General features: G+C 36.5%; 1 protein-coding gene across 8 annotated transcripts in view; it reads left to right on the top strand.

The window, feature by feature from the left end:
- cabin1 (calcineurin binding protein 1) overlaps positions 1–17,653 on the top strand; it is a 155,250-nt gene that overhangs the window by 96,993 nt on the left and 40,604 nt on the right. For all 8 annotated transcript variants that reach the window (XM_073911254.1, XM_073911252.1, XM_073911250.1 and 5 more), the window contains 3 exons: positions 5,993–6,156; positions 8,165–8,261; positions 9,641–10,342. In XM_073911254.1, the coding sequence (XP_073767355.1) occupies positions 5,993–6,156; positions 8,165–8,261; positions 9,641–10,342 (963 nt within the window). The remainder of the gene's footprint in view (positions 1–5,992; positions 6,157–8,164; positions 8,262–9,640; positions 10,343–17,653) is intronic.

Genomic DNA, 17,653 nt, shown 5'->3' with positions numbered 1-17,653 from the left:
AATAATTCTTGGCTAGAAATTGCAATAGCATAGTGAAAGGAGGAAAGTTTTTGTTAAAAAGTTTGGAAAAACTTGAGGGATGAGTTTGTTAAAGCCAAACGAGGCCGTGGCGAAAGTGGAGCCCCAGGTACACAATTACAGAAATAGGTTTTTCCACCATTTATTGAATTTAAAAACTATTTAATAGTTACAAAACTATAATTAAGGAACAAATTATTTCTTTGATAAGTGGAAAGGAATATCTGAACCTATCGGTTTACAATACACTGATGCCTGTTTTTATTGCTATTGACCTTATTCTAAAATGCGGAAGTGCGCCTGTTTTCGTGATTGTCTTAGAACTTCCGATTTAGTCGCCTATGGGAGAAATGACTAGGTATAATAAACGGCAGAAAATGGCCAAACTACTTCTCTAAAAACAAATGTTTGCATGACTATACAGACCAAGTAGAATAATATAATAAGAAAATATCAAATTGCCACATCAAGCAGCGTAACGAGCAGTTTTAAACGTCAAAAAATGAATGGAAGTGAATGAGATAAAAAGATTCAAATGGCAGCACCCGCTCGTCGCCGGAGAATAAGGTGAATTGGTGATAATGGTCAGGAATGTTGGACCATTATTGCCTTTTAGCATAAGTGGAGGAGAGAAACTAGCCCGACAGTTATGTGTCAACTGTTGATCCGGCTAAATCTAAAAAAAAATACATCAGTATTTTTTAGTGAGTGTGCTGTTTTGCTTTTATTCTTGCCATAATAAACAATGTAGAGCAGCCCATGTTTATTCATATTTTAATAAACTTTAATAGGTAGAACTGTCCGAGATATGAATAAAAGCAAGTGATGCATCAAAGTTTGATTTAAAGCAAACAAAAAAAAGGCTTGAATGGTTATAAAAATCCTTATCATTAAAGTAATTTATAAACATAATTAGTTTAAAAATATTTAATATTTATGACGTAGTTCCGGAAACTTTCTACTTCTCTGTTTATCCGTCTGACTTTACAGTGGGTTTCTTTTAACCGCCCCCTGACGTTTCAAAGAATATCACAACGGCGAATGCAGCAAGTATAAAAGCCTCGTCCGCGACGCGGTGCCAGGTGAAAGTATAAATCAGGCTTAAGACTCAAAATCACCCCAGAGTGGATGAAAACATCCCTAACAGCACACAAGGGTCAAAAGCCCTTTTCTCACATACAGACCTTTCCGGGAAATTACCGGCAATTTTTCCGTAAAGGTGTGTATGTGTGAACAGGCCCTTTTTGTAAAATAGCGGTAAATTCGTTCTGGCTATTTTCTGGAAAGAGAAGTTGTAACATTACCGGGAATTTGTCGGAATGCTGCGCTGCGGGAACGCAGAAGGAGGAATGCACTGACGTGAGACGTCTACTTCAGCCAATCAGAACACTCAGACGCATTCATGTCTGCGCGGTTTATGAAAATAAAAGCCTTCGAATATTTTCCCAGACACAATCAGCTGCTAGATGTTAGTCAGGTGACATTTCTATGTTCCTTCTTAATGCCAACTGCGTAAATAGTCATTGATAAGATAATAAGCCGTCGTTTGTTTACCTTCAAGCTGTGACGCGTGTGCACGTGAAGCAGTCGGTGAGCGCCAGCACACACGTATATCATGTACATCTCGACATGCGGAAGCGTTCCCCCATATGTTTTCATCAAAGTTGTTCACAACACTGATCCATCCACAGAGTTTATAATGTAGTCAGATGTTTACAAACACAAACGCAGCCGTTTAGAGCTCACTTCTGGTTAACAATGTCAGAATTTACTGGTATTTTGAAATGGATGTGTGAACGGTCTTTTCCGTAAAAATATCGCATTGTCCTCGCCTGTGTGAACAGCGCTTTATTGAATTTACCAGTAAAGTCGTTCCAGAAATTTTTCCGGGTATTTACCGGCATCACTGTGTGAAAGGGACTATAGACATAAATTGGGTTTCAAACACAGTTTTACCTTGACTTTACTGCGATCTAATCTTGCTCCACCCTGACAGAACAGTAGTACATTTAACAATAAAGGAAACAGTTCATGCTAATGTCTATCGGCACGATCGCAGTCATCCTGAGAATGCAGCATACTGTTGCTTTCTGAACGTAGTGCCACGTGAAATGGAGCTTGCATAACTGTAAGTGTCTGAGTTCTTGTGCAGAGTGTGTATGTTCTCTTGGCATCCTCATTAGTTCGCCAGCTCTGCTCATTGTCAGTTGCTGAGTTTAGTCTGCTGTGTTCCAGCCAGATACTCTTCACACCAGACCAGCACACGACTGGAGGGAGCGACTAGATGAAGCACAGAGAGAGAGAGAGAGAGAGACCTGTGTGAAGCTCAATTCATTAATGCACTTTGGTGTGTTTTTTTGAGATGTTGAGTGATTGTAAGAAACTGTCTGGTGCAAAGCTGGTGGAAATGACAGAGATGAGTGTTTTCTACAGGTGGTTTGTCAAGCCCACTCACCTGTGTGAGGTGCACTCAGAATATAGGTGATACCATTTCATTAAAGACCATTTCTTCCCTAGAGGAACAAAGTAGTAAAAGAGAAAATAGTGGGCGTGGCTTGCTTTCCTACTGCGTGCTGATTGGCTGTAGGAAAGTAGCCATTTCATTCACAAAGATCTAGAAAAGGGTTTGGGGAGAGTTATGGTGGCTTGAGAAAGATAATAACATGCTAATTCATGCTAGAAACATGCTAACAACATGTTGATTCATGCTAGAAACATGCTAACATGTTTATTCATGGTAATTCTTGCTAACAGCATGTTAATTCATAGTAACAACATGCTAATTCATGCTAGAAACATGCTAACAACATGTTAATTCATGCCAACAAGCTAATTCATAGAATCATGCTAATAGCATTATAATCTGTTGGAATCGTGCTAACAAAATGCTAATCAACGTTAGGCACGTTAACAACATAATAATTAATAGTAGAATCTTGTTAGTTACATGCTAATTCATGCTAGAAACATGCAAATTCATGTTGCATTCAAGCTAACAACATGCCAATCAATGTTATAACATGCTAACAGCTTGCTAATTCATGCTAGAACATGTTAGTTTTATGCTAATTCATGTTAGAATCATGCTAACAACATGCTAATTCATGCTGTTTATATGCTAATCCATGCAATAATCTTGCTAACAGCATGCTAATTTATGTCAATTCATGTTAAAATCATGGCTAATTCATGTTAGAAACATGCTTACAACATGCAAATTCATGTTGGAATCATGCTAACAACATGGAAATCAATATTAAAGACATGCTAACTCATGTTGTCAAAATTGACAGTTGGAGGGGTTTGGTTAAGTCCCAAGAAAAATGAAATATTAATCGACAAAACAGTGGGTGTGGCTTGGGTTTTTTTTTACTGCAAGCTGATTGAATGTAGTTAAGTAGGCGTTTCATTCATAAAGATGGGGAAAAGAGTTTGGGGAGAGTTTTTACAACCTAACAGACTCCTCCTGCTCACCATTTCTGTTTGTTGTCAGATCTGACAGTTGGAGGGGTGTGGTTATGTTAGCCCCGCCCAATACCTCAGACAAACCTAATCTAAGAATTTAAAATCCGTTTTTACTTTGTATTGTGACACAGTTACTAGAGGAATGGAATATTAAATGAGAAAACAGGGGGCGTGGCTTGTTTTTTGTACTGCTAGCTGCTTGGATGTAGTAAAGTAGGCCTTTCATTCAAAAAGATCAGGAAAAGGGTTTTAGGAACAGACTTCTCCCCTTCCTCCCATTTCTGTTTGTTGTCAAAACTGAGTTAGAGAGGCGTAGTTAAGTATGTTAGCTCCCCCACTACCTCAAACAGATGCATTCTGTGAATTTAAAGTCCGCATAAACAAGAAGTTGCGACCATTTTTTAATTTTTTTTTTTCGTATTGTGATGCAGTTCTTAGAGAAACAGAAAATAAAATGAGAAAACAGTGGGCGTGGCTTTTTTATACTGTGAGCTGATTGGATGTAGTAAAGTAGGCGTTTCATTCAGAAACTTAATGAAAAGGGTTTCGGGAACAGACTCCTCCTTCTCCAATTTTGTTTGTTGTCAAAACTGACAGCTGGAGGGGCGTGGTTAAGTATGTTAGCCACGCCCACTACCTCAGACAGACCTAATCTGAGAATTTACCTGAAAACAATCAGGACGTGCATTTTCAGATTTTAATTTGAGATTATTCAGATTAATTTTGCAATTCATGCACAGATGAATTGCTGACCACCAGCAATGTGGGCTAACACAATCAATATGCTTAATTTTAACTTCTTTGTGTACTTTTAATCTTGACACAAAGTTATTTGTTGCCACAGCACAAGGGAGATCCCCGGATCTTTGAGGAATATGAGGTTTATATAAAGATCTCCTCCAAGATGGAGTTATTTCTGATGACACTCATGAGATAGAGAGAGAGAGAGAGTGGGCTGAGGCAGATTTCTCATCAGTGGGCAGATTTTCTTCATGGCCAGAGACCAACACATCAAGAGCCAAGAGCAGATGGCCTCATAACAATAAAATGCCTCCTTTTTTCCCTTTTGTCAGATGCATCTTTCATTTTTCTCCAGTGAGCACCACTCCTTCCTTCTGCGTGTTTACCTCTTGTGAATGTTAATGGACTTGCCTGGAGGTCTGTTTTGCACTGAAAGATGTCTGTAAAGCCCTAAATTGGTTTCTAATTGGCCCTCTGTGCTTTTTTTGGACTTTGCTGGAAAGAGAAGCTCAGCGGTGACCTGAGTCTTCTTGTCAGCCAACGTTGAGTATGTTTTCATGGACACCAACTCTCTGATTTTAATACGATCAAGACAATAGTCTGATTTAGAGTCTACCATGGAAACAGTGACTATTGATGACCTTAATCTGACTAGAGTCATAATGGAGCTAAATGTGGGGTATTCCTGTTTTAGTTGCATTATTGAAGTGCAGGTACAGACATGTAAACACTGCAATTATTACTATTGTGTAGTACTTTTCACTACATTTTGCGTCAGGACGCACACATGGCTGTTGTCAGGCGTATAACCACAAACGAATGAGAATGGCTTCAAGCAAGAGCACATTTTGGTGCAATTGGGAATGCTGAGAATTCTGAAAGAAATGGACATTATGAAGAGCCTTGACTTTGCCATTTCACTCACTAACTTTCATTAATTCAGAGAAAGCTTTTTACTGGATTCATGAATTATTTTAAATTTACGAATTGGATTTGTGCATTTATGAATTGTGTTTTAAATTTACAAATTGGATTGTGGATTTATAATTTGTTTTAAATTTATGAATTGTATTTGCGCATTTATAAATTGAATTTTAAATTTACTAATTGGATTTGCGCATTTATGAATTGTGTTTTGAATTTACGGATTGCATTTGTGCGTTTATGAATTATTTTAAATTTACGAATTGGATCGTGGATTTATAATTTGTTTTAAATTTACGAATTGGATTTGTGTATTTATGAATTGTGTTTTAAATTTATGAATTGGATTTGTGTATTTATGAATTGTGTTTTAAATTTATGAATTGGATTTGTGCATTTATGAATTGAGTTTTGATTTTACAAATTGGATTTGCACATTTATGAATAGTGTTTTGAATTTACTAATTGGATTTGCGAATTTAAGAATTGTGTTTTGAATTTGTGCATTCATGAATTGTGTTTTGAATTTTCGAATTGAATATGCGCTTTTATGAATTTTGTTTTGAATTTACAAATTGGATTTGCAAATTTTTTCATCGTGTTTTAAATTGTGTTAAATTTACGAATTGGATTTGCGAATTTATGAATTGTTTTAAATTTACGAACTGGATTTGTGCGTTTATGAATCATGTTTTGAATTTACGCACATTTATAAATATCATTTAGAATTTACTAATTAAATTTTGTAAATGTGTATTGTGAATTGTAAATGTATTATTTTTGAGACTGATTGGGCTACATAATGTCCTAAGTCTTCTAATGCATCTCTCCTTCTCTTCCTCAGGGCATCTGGCGTATTCCAGTAGATGAGATCGATCGTCCTGGTAGTTTTGCATCTCATATGAACAGATCCATCGTGCTGTTGCTGCATGTTCTGTCACAACTGAAAGATCACCACACATTACTCAAAATCTCCCTCATGCTTCAGAGAACCCCCGACCAGGGAAAGTAAGACCACTGACTATAATACATTTGTTCAGTGTTTGCATATTTAGAACATGCGGAACGGCAGTGTAATGAGCTGTTTTTAACGTAATAAATAGTTTTGCATGATAGATTTTGTCTTTTTGCTTTACTTTCACTTTTTAATTGAACATTATTTGGATTTCTTCTGAACTATTTCTATCCCTTAATTAAAAATTTAGCACTATTATGACAGAGTTATTATTTAGAGTTTTTATTTAAAGTGCTTTACATAAACAGGAATGAAACCAAATAATTACAAAATTTGTTTTTCCATATTCCAAAACACCGATGTATCACATTTTCTCATTTTACTCTGGGACTTCTCCATTCTGGATCTACTCCCCCTCCTGGGAGTAGATCGCTTTAGCTAGCCAAACGTAATAAATAGTATTGATCTCAGCCATTTGCGCGTTTATGAATCGTGTTTTGAATTTAGGAGTTTGATTTGCACATTTATAAATAACGTTTAGAATATACAAATTCAATTTTGTAAATGTGTATTGTAAATTGCATAAATGTATTATTTTTGAGACTGATCTGGCTCCATAATGTCCTAACTCTTCTAATTCATCTCTCCTTCTCTTCCACCCCGAACCCCCCCGTCACATCTCGGATCTCACTTATTGTAATTATACAATTATGTGGAGTAAAACAGCAAATTAATTTGTGTGTGAGAGTGAGTGTGAACTTTGCGCACTTACCTTGATGTGTCTGAGAAAATCTAAATATGCATCGCAGCTCTCAGAACTACATGGAGTAAACAAAAACAAAGACTGTGTATTTAAATAAGTCTGTGCGAAATATTTACATGACATGGCAAGGTAAGTTTATTTATATAGCACATTTATACACAGTGACACTTTAAAGTGCTTTACGTAAACTGGAATAAAACCAAATAATATAAAAACTGATGAAAACAGCGTAAATACAGACAGTTTTTCCATATTCCAAAACAATGGTGTATCATATTTTCTCATTTTACTCTGGGACTTCTCCATTCCGGATCTACTCCCCCTCCTGGGAATAGATTGCCTTAGCTAGCCAAACGTAATGTAAGGTATTAACCCCCCCCCCCGATTATCCCTGCTGAAAAATCCAGCTTAAACCAGCCTAGGCTGGTTGACCAGGCTGGTTTTAGAGTTGTTTTGGCCACTTCCAGGCTGGTTTCCAGCCATTTCCAGCCTGGTTCTAGCTGGTCAGGCTGGGAGATGACCAGCTAAAACCAGCTGGACCAGCCTGGTTTAAGCTGGACATAGCTGGTTTTGGCTGGGCTCCCATCCTGGCTAGGCTGGTCAAGCTGGTTTTAGCTGGTCATCTCCCAGCCTGACCAGCTAAGACCAGGCTGGAAATGGCTGGAAACCAGCCTGGAAATGGCCAAAACCCCTCTAAAACCAGCCTGGTCAACCAGCTAAAACCAGCCAACCAGCTTAGGCTGGTTTAAGCAGGATTTTTCAGCAGGGATCTGTGGCGAATTATATGGAATATAACAGCAAATTAAAATGTGTGTGTATGTGTGTGAAAGTGAACTTTGTGTGCTTACCTTGATGTGTCTGACAAAATCTAAATATGCATCTCAGCTCTTAGAACTACACGCAGTAAACAAAAACAAAGACTGTGTATTTATACACCATTAAATGTGCCAAGACTGTAATAAAAGGTTAAAAAATCCAGTCCACAATTACTTTATTTATTGAAAATGCGTCATTTTGTGTGTGTTCTTTTAACCAAATCAGTGACATCATTTGTGAATTTGACAATTAAAGAGTTAAATTCTGTAATTTTATAAAAAACATTTAGTAGTTTTGATCAGGACTGAGGTTGATAAACAGATTTATGCAAAATAATAACAAATGTGTCTGATGCATTTTACAGCAGTTTAACTCAGTGGATGTTTTCATCCCGAACATAACACAAGGGTAGTCAATTTGAACAGTGCACACGGGTTAAACGCGTAACAATACGACATTTCTTTATATTTTGTGTGCTACAGGAAGTACTTGCGAGATGTGGACCGACAAGCTTTGGCCAAGCGAGCGTTTTTCTTCACTGTAAAAGTGCTGGAGGACAACCTGGATAAACTCACAGGGGTGAGACACGAGTTTTTGAAAGCTTTCCGGGGTTTTCGCTGTGTTCTGTGGCGTCAGAATTAGGAGCAGAGCAGTGGTCTCACTAGCATGTGTTTCCAATGGAGACACTGCCATGTTTGGGAAATGAGCCTTAAGCCAGATCTGACAGCCAAGGATACGCTTATGTTTGTGCTAACACATTAGTTAATGCCATCCTGACTGCTCAGAGAACAGAGAGATAGCAGCGCTCAACTTGAGCCTGTGTTTAAGTTAAACCAGACCATAGTCATGATCATGTTTTTATTCCCACTGCTAGTGTTACCCTTTACTTAAAGTCTAAACGTATTAGTGCAAAGATTTTTCTGTCATGTGTGTTCAGCATTTGTGAGATCAGAGTATTTGAAGCTTATAACTAGGCCCACATTTAATCTGCTGAATCATTATGTCTGTTTATTTACCTATGGAAATGTATGTACATATACAGTTGAAGTCAGAATTATTAGCCCCGTTTAGATTTTTTTTCTTTTTTAAATATTTCCCAAATGATGTTTGACAGAACAAGGAAATTTTCACAGTTTGTCTGATAATATTTTTTCTTCTGGAGACAGTCTTATTTGTTTTATTTCGGCTAGAATAAAAGCAGTTATAAATTTTTTTAAAACTATTTTTGGGACAAAATTATTAGCCCCTTTAAGCTAATTTTTTTTCGGTAGTCTACAGAGCAAACCATCGTTATAGAATAACTTGCCTAATTATCCTAATCTGCCTAGTTCACCTTATTAATCTAGTTAAGCCTTTAATGTCACTATAAGCTGTATAGAAGTGTCTTGAAAAATATTAAGTAAAATATTAATTACTGTCATTATTGCAAAGATAAAATAAATCAGTTATTAGAAATAGGTTTTTAAAACTATTATGCTCAGAAATAGGCTGAAACAATCTTCCCTCCATTAAACAGAAATTGGGAAAAAAATAAACAGGGGGGCTAATAATTCTGACTTCAACTGTATATTTATTCAGAGTTTAAATTAATTTCACTAGAGATGCACCGATATAGCTTTTTTGGCCGATATCGATTATACAAAGCACTATTCATAAAAATTCGCAAATCTAATTTGTTAATTCAAAACACAATTTATAAATGCGCAAATCCAATTAATTTGGGCAAGTATTTACGTATTAAGTATTTTTACTTGTGAATTCACAAGTTGTGTTTTGATTTTACAGATTGGATGTTGTAAATGTGAATTGTGCTGTGCATGTTTGAGTTTTATTTTTGTAAACGTATTATTTTTGAGACTAGTCTGGTTCCATAGTTGTATGGTAAGATAGCATTACAGGTATTTTTGAAAGAGTGGGAAGCGTGTTAGAATACTTGCTTTTCTTTCTCTCTCTTTCAGACGAGCGATCCCCCTAAACCGTCTGCCACTGGTATGGGTGAAATGACCACGACGGATGTGTCCAACAGACCACCCGCCGCGGAGGATCCCAAATCCTCCCAGTCCAGCCAGCCAAAAACAGCAGTCCCCGAAACCCCTACGGCTACAGGAGGTGAAAGCGGACTTCCTAGCTTTCCTCAGAAATGTTCAGCAACACTCCAGCTTTCCCTGGAGCCTTTGCCTCAGGCCACGGCATCCACACTTCAGGCTACTTCAGAACCCATGGAGCTCGGCTCGGGTTCGTGGTTGAGTTCCTCAAAATTCAAAGACCCACATGTTGATGCTGGATCACAGGAGATTGTTAAATCAGCAGCGGAAGAGACTGAAAAACTCCCAGAGAGCAGTAGAGCGTCAGAGCTATCGCTGGAGGAGTTAAGCATTAGCACTAAACAACAACAACAACAGCAGCAACAGATACAAAATCAGGTGAACGCAGCTAAACCAGCCACGACTCCAATCACTCCCACACCTCTACCCAGCGGCGCTGATCTGGTGGTCCCGCAGAGACCCAGCAGGAAGAGGAAACTGCTGGATGACGTGGAGTCTGGAAAGACGCTGCTTTTGGATGCGTACAGGGTGTGGCAGCAGGGTCAAAAGGGCATGACCTACGACCTTCAGCGCATCGAGAAGATCATGTCGGAGACCTACATGCTGATCAAACAGGTGAGGAATGCTGAAATCCTACCTATTATGCCCATTTTTACTAGATGCCAAATAAGTCTGTGTGTGACGTGACGTTACAGCTTAAAATACGATGCTGATCATGTTTTATAGTTGTTTGGAGTAACTGGCCGCTTTTTAGGTGTTGATTTAATTGTGCTCTTTTAGTGACTGTTGCTTTAAATTCAAATGAGATCCTATTTTAATAATAGGGTGGAGCTAAAATTACCTGTGTTTTAGTATAGTGGCAGATTTACAACAGGCTGTTTATGCTAATGATGGTCAGTAGTGGGCGGGGCTTTCCCCTTCTGATGACGCGTACAAAGGGAGAATGTCAATCAAAGTGTTTCTGCAGACTGTTTCGATCAAGTGTGATTATTAAAAATAGAATTAATCAATGTTTACCACTAGAGGCTGGTTATATTCACAGGCTGCTGCCACACAACTGTGTTTAAACCCCTTATTAAGGGGATTTTTGCATATTAGGTCCACTTTAAGGGTGATGTATGTACGTTCTTGACTGTTATAAAACATAATAATATTATGTTTGCAGATGTTTGGGAGACATGCTGAGTGAATATACTTATTTTTCTAAAAAAAACAATGCTTATGTCAGTTATTCTGCTTTAAAAATGTGCGTTACGTGTTGGAATGTTTGCCTTTGTTTTGGTATGTGTAACTCCGCCCACTGCCAGTTTAGCCAGTTATATTGCAGCACTCCGGGCTAGTGTTTAACAAGTCTCGAGTCCTGTTTAGGAGCTCCAGATGGTTCCCGTCTCTGAACGAGCAAGTTTAAGTTAATTTTATATGGAGCCAGATCAGTCTCAAAAATATTACATTTACAATTTACACATACAAAAATTCGTAAATTCAAATCAGTTCATAAATACACATTCAGTTTGAAACACAATTCATAAATGCACAAATCCAATTCGTTAATTCAAAACGCAATTCGGTAATTCAAAACCCACCTAGTAAATGTGCAAATCCAATTCATAATTTCAAAACCCAATTCCTAAATTCGCAAATCCACTTCATAATTTTTAAACCCAATTTATAAATGCGCAAATCCAATTCGTAATTTCAAAACCCAATTCTTAAATCCGCAAATCCAATTTGTGAATTTAAAACACAATTTATTAATGTGCAAATCCAATTCGTAGTTTCAACACACGATTCATAAAAAATTTGCAAATCCAATTCGTTAATTAAAAACACAATTCATAAACACGCAAATTCTGTTCGTAAATTAAAAACACAATTTATAAATGTGCAAATCTAATGCGTAGTTTCAACACGATTCATAAAAATTCGTTAATCCAATTCGTGAATTTAAAACACAATTCATAAATACGCAAATCTAATTCGTTAATTCAAAACACAGTTCATAAACACGCAAATTCTATTCGTAAATTCAAAACACAATTCATAAATGCGCAAATCCAATTCGTAATTTCAACACACGATTCATAAAAATTAGCAAATCCAATTCGTAAATTTAAAACACGATTCATAAATGTGCAAATCTAAATCGTTAATTCAAAACACAAGTCATAAATGCGCAATTCCAATCCGTAATTTTAACACACAATTCATAAAAATTCGTAAATTCAAAGCACTATTCATAAATGGGCAAATCTAATTCGTTAATTCAAAACACAATTTATAAATGCGCAAATCCAATTAATTTGTATTTACGTATTAAGTATTTTTACTTGTGAATTCACAAGTTGTGTTTTGATTTTACAGATTGGATGTTGTAAATGTGAATTGTGCTGTGCATGTTTGAGTTTTATTTTTGTAAACGTATTATTTTTGAGACTAGTCTGGTTCCATAGTTGTATGGTAAGATAGCATTACAGGTATTTTTGGTGTAAACAAAACACCCATGAAGAAACATCGACTGTAACGCGCTTTTGCTCGTGTTAGTGCCGTCTATCTGGCAACCTGCCAGACATCCATCTAGAGTCTAGGGTCAGTGGAAAACACACCGAATTTCAGTCTTGAAGGCTCCCTCAAATATATGTGGGCATAGTGGGCGTTTATAAAAAATGACATAAGGTGTTTATTAATTAGAAAATAATGCAAATATCACAAATTTAAATATTAGCCAAGCAATTATAAGTGTAAGGCACGATCTTCAGGCACATTCGCTCCTGTTAATGTCGTCAATTTGGCAACCTGTGCTTGTGAAAAAAAGAAAAAACCTAGTTCAAAATCAATACTAAATGCTGCAACTTTAAACATGACGTGGCTTCTGAAAGCTGGTGACACAAGATTTACGTACAACCACTTCCACGGGGAAATCCCACACGTTTATTGAACAAAACCGAGATCAATGATTTACAAGGGGAAGTCCGAGTAATTTGCTACACTGTGGGATTAAACTAGTCATGTGTCTCGTCAGGGAAATCAGACAATATTAGCTTAGTGTTGCTTTGATGTGCGTGAAAGCAAGCTGAACTAGATTTCTGAAGTAAACATGTAGTGTTTGTTTGCCCATGCAAAACGTGCCCACGGTTGCAAGAGTCTCGTAGGTGGTTTCCAGGCTGTCGGTCTGCGGTTGCTAAGGGGTTCTGGGTAGTTTTTGTTTGCTGTGTTGTTGACAGGGTGTTCTAGGTGATGAGCTTCTCTCTAACTCTGATTTTCTGACACCCGAATCACAAATTGTCTTAGTTTCTTTCAAGAAAGCAGGGTTCACACGGGGCATGGAATATCTGGAATATCAGAGAATTTTAAAAGGTGAATTCCAGATATTAAAAGTCAGGAATTCTTTGGTGTCCGACTCATGGAATTTCAGGGACTTTTCAATCGTCACTTTAAATTTTAGTTAAAATATTTTTCAGATTTTTCATGTTTCATGCCTGTAACTATGGTTAGGCTAGGCTATTTTTTAGCTAGTTTGACTAAACTATACCTGTTACCTAAGGCTATTATGTCATGATAATATATACTTAAGGAGCATTCAGTAATACTAATAATACTTGGTTGTGTTAACCCAACACTTGATCAAACAGTTTGGGTTTGGTCATATTTTACCCTACGAGGACTGCTGAGATCTGTTATAAAATTCATTATGTTATAAATACAACATAATATATTATAGAATGCAAAACGTTGTATAGTTTAGTTTCCCCACCACCTTTTTACTTCATTTATGTACACGAAATGTTGTATTGTTGTATTAAATATTGATATTTTTCAAGGTATTGTATTGAAGTTGGAAAAGCCAGTATAGTGACAACACTAGATGCCATTAAATATTTGAAAATGTCATTCTTCTGCTTGGGAATTTGAACAAACTTCCTAAACCAAAATGTAAGCAATAGTTGATTGCTTATGGAGTAGTTCTCCTCCCCCTTTTTACTTCATAACTATAGTCTTAATGTTGTATCATGCTATCGAAAATGGTATCGAATATCGCAATTTTTCAAGGTATCGTACTGAAGTATCGTATTGAAACACTAGATGCCATTAAGTATTTCAATATGTCATTCTTCTGCTTTGGGATTTAAACAAACATCCTAAACCTGCTTATAAAAATACTTGCTTTCGCAAAAAACAAACAAACCAAAAAAACTCACTAATGACAGAATTTTACTAATAATTTATTGTCTTGTTGGATCTAAGGACTGCTGACATAGCGATTCTAACATTTATCATAATATAAATAAATTAAATTAATTATAAATGCAAGAATTGAATGGTTTAGTATTTCCCCCCTTTTTTTCGTAATTTATATACTTTTATGTTGTATAGCTGTATCAAAAATGGTATCGAATATTGAGCTATCATATCGAATTTGGAATACTAGTATCGTGACAACACTAGATGCCATTTAGTATTTAAAAATGTCATTCTTCTGCTTGGGGATTTGAACAAAGTCCAAAAAAGGTATCAAAAATGTTATTGAATATCGCAATTTTTCAAGGTATTGTACCGAAGTATCGCATTGAAACACTAGATGCCATATAGTATTATTAAAAAATGTCATTCTTCTGCTTTAGGATTAAAACAAACATCCTAAACCTGCTTATAAAAATACTTGCTTTCGCAAAAAACAAACAAACCAAAAAAACTCACTAATGACAGAATTTTACTAATAATTTATTGTCTTTTTGGATCTAAGGACTGCTGACATAGCGATTATAACATTTATCATAATATAAATTAAATAAATTATAAAATGCAAAACATTGTATGGTTTAGTATCCCCCCCCCCCTTATTACTTAATTTGTATACTTTTAATGTTGTACAGCTGTATCAAAAATGGTATCGAATATTGATATTTTTCAAGCTATCATATGGAATTTGGAAATGCTAGTATTGTGACAACACTAGATGACAAATTAGTATTTAAAAATGTCATTCTTCTGCTTAGGGATTTAAACAAAATTAAAAAATGGTATCAGAAACGGTATTAAATATCAATATTTTTCAAGGTATCGTACCGAAGTATCGTATCGAAACGATAGATGCCGTTTAGTATTTTAAAAATGTCGTTCTTCTGCTTAGAAATTGGAACAGTCCAAAAATGGTATCAAAAATTATATCAAATATTGATATTTTTCAAGGTATCGTACCGAAGTATCGTATTGAAATGATAGTTGGCGTTTAGTATTTAAAAATGTCATTCTTCTGCTTAGGGATTTAAACTAAATTTAAAAATGGTATTAAAAACGGTATTAAATATCAATACTTTTCAAGGTGTCATACCAAAATATTGTATCAACACTAGATGCCATTTAGTATTTTAAAATGTTATTCTTCTGCTTAGAGATTTAAACAAAATTTAAAAATGGTATCAAAAACGGTATTGAATATCAATATTTTTCAAGGTATCCTATCGAAGTATCGTATCGAAACACTAGATGCCACATAGTATTTAAATGTCATTCTTCAGCTTAGGGATTCGAGCAAAAATGCTTGCTTTAGCAAACAACAATAATGAATGCACTACTTTAAGTCATAAAGCAAGCTGTCTAGTGGAATGCTTAATTTGTGTGTGTGTGTGATAGAGCCACACCATGTTATATTTTACAGACATTAAGGCATCCCCGGGGAGAGAAAGCGAGAGTCAATTGAATACAAATGGAAGTGTGGAAAATTACTGGTGGAGCTAATGATAGTGTAGAACTCCAGCTCCATAACATTTGTCATGAGAGTGCTGAGTCAAGTACGCTATTGTAGAAGAATTCACAAAGAATCACTGAGGTCTGAAAAGGCCCTTTTATTACTCTAACCTCACATTCCTTTGAGTTTATAGTGAATTAATGTAACAAGTTAGACATGTTTGTGCTCTATTGTATGATCTGTATTTAAAATGAGTACCTTTATTCAGCAGGGATGCATTAAGTGACAGTAAAGATGTTTATGTTGATAGGAATTCTGATATTCTGGTGCCGTCACATCTCAGCTCAGGTGTGTGGAGTTTGCATGTTCTCCCTGCATTCGCGTGGGTTTCCTCCGGGTGCTCCGGTATCCCCCACGGTCCAGAGACATGCGGTACAGGTGAATTGGGTAGGCTAAATTGTCCTTAGTGTATGAGTGTGTGTGTGGATGTTTCCCAGAGATGGGTTGCGGCTGGAAGGGCATCCGCTGTGTAAAAACGTGCTGGATAAGTTGGCAGTTCATTCCTCTGTGGCGACCCTGGATTAATAAAGGGACTAAGCCGACAAGAAAATGAATAAATGGTCCCGTCAACTAATTGATCTGCGAACAGTACATGTAGCTTGTGTGGACGCTACTGCGCTACTTGACTAATAAATAGCTTCGCTAAAGAAACGCTATTTGATTTAGAAAGTAGCGACGCTACGACCACGTAGGGGTGTCATGATTTCGATTTTCAATCGAAATCGATCGAAATTTATGCTCAATTTCGATTATCGAATCAAAAAATAGAATCGTCGATGCTGCCACGCCCCAAAAAAACAGGCTTGTTGAAGTGCTTGTTAAACTGCAGAAGCAGGAGACCCGTAGAGAGAACTTAAACCCTCTCCTCTTTCAATGAAGTCGCTGGTGTGGAAGCATTTTGGATTTCCAGTGAGTTATGTTGACAACGTTCGTGTTGTCGACAAAAAAACACCGTTTTGCAAGCTCTGCTATGTACGTATTACGTACGGTTCGTCTGATAGACAACACCGGCATCGCGATCCTCCGCCCGCCCCCGTTGCAAATCCGCTCGCGAAAAGTACACACTCAGGCCCTGTTTACACTGGCTTTGTTTTTAAATGGCATTTTAAAACGACAACGATTTGACATCCACAGTGGCGTGTAGCATTTCTGAGCAGCCCTCCTTCCTCTCTACCGCTGAAAATGCACATCACGTGACCACACAGACACAGACGCACACACAGCCATGCGCTCGAGACAGCAGGTCCAGGCAGTCAGAGGACTGCTTCAATCTTTCACTCACTTGTACTCAGTCATTTTAGCGAACACCTCAGATACTGTTGGCTGGTTCCTGTTGGTTGTGCGTCTTTTTTACCGACGCCATTATAACGACACAGATCACTGCCTATTCACGAGTCCCGCAGAAAAAGTGATTGACAGGTGGTAATTATGTGTGTAACTTGCCTTTATTCATTTACTGTATGATTTGTTTATGGGTAAAACAAAGACCATGCAGGTCAGGTAGTTTAAACGGTAGGATACAAATAATTAATTGGTCATTAATGAATTAATTATTCATAATCTAAAATCGAATCGAATCGTGCCTTTAGAATCGAAAATGTAATCGAATCGAGAATTTGGAGGATCGTGACACCCTTACGACCACGCTACTGAGAAATGCAGTTAAGCTATTAGCATTAGTACTTTAGTAGCAACGCCATTGCCCAACACTGCCTGTCTGAATTAAAAACAGTGGTATTGAATTTGAACACGCTTTTTATCTTTGTATTTTGATAAATATTGTTATTTTTTAATAAATTATGCGTTTTAGTATTTTTAAAAATAATAATAATAACAAATTTGTAAAAAATTATTTATATTTTAAAATAAAAAATTCATGTATCAAAAATGGTACAGAATATTTATATTTTTTAAGGTATCGTACCAAAGTATGGTATCGAAACACTAGATACCATTTAGTATTTAAAACGCAATGTGTAAAATACAACTCATATATAGTGTTTTTAAGCAGAGCAAGCATGACAACTCGCTCTATAAATGTGTCTTTGTTTTGTAAACCGAAAACAAGTTATTATGACTCATTATGCTATTTTTCCCGCCAATACCATCAAGTGTTGAGCTCTGTGTTTAATTATATCAAGGTAAAAAACAAACTAGCAAAGTTGCCGCTAAAGTATGTT

Source organism: Danio rerio, chromosome 8 (assembly GCF_049306965.1).
Source record: "Danio rerio strain Tuebingen ecotype United States chromosome 8, GRCz12tu, whole genome shotgun sequence".
Lineage (NCBI taxonomy): Eukaryota > Metazoa > Chordata > Actinopteri > Cypriniformes > Danionidae > Danio > Danio rerio.
Note: the sequence above shows the minus strand (reverse complement) of the source record. Positions and strands in the feature narration are given on the sequence as shown.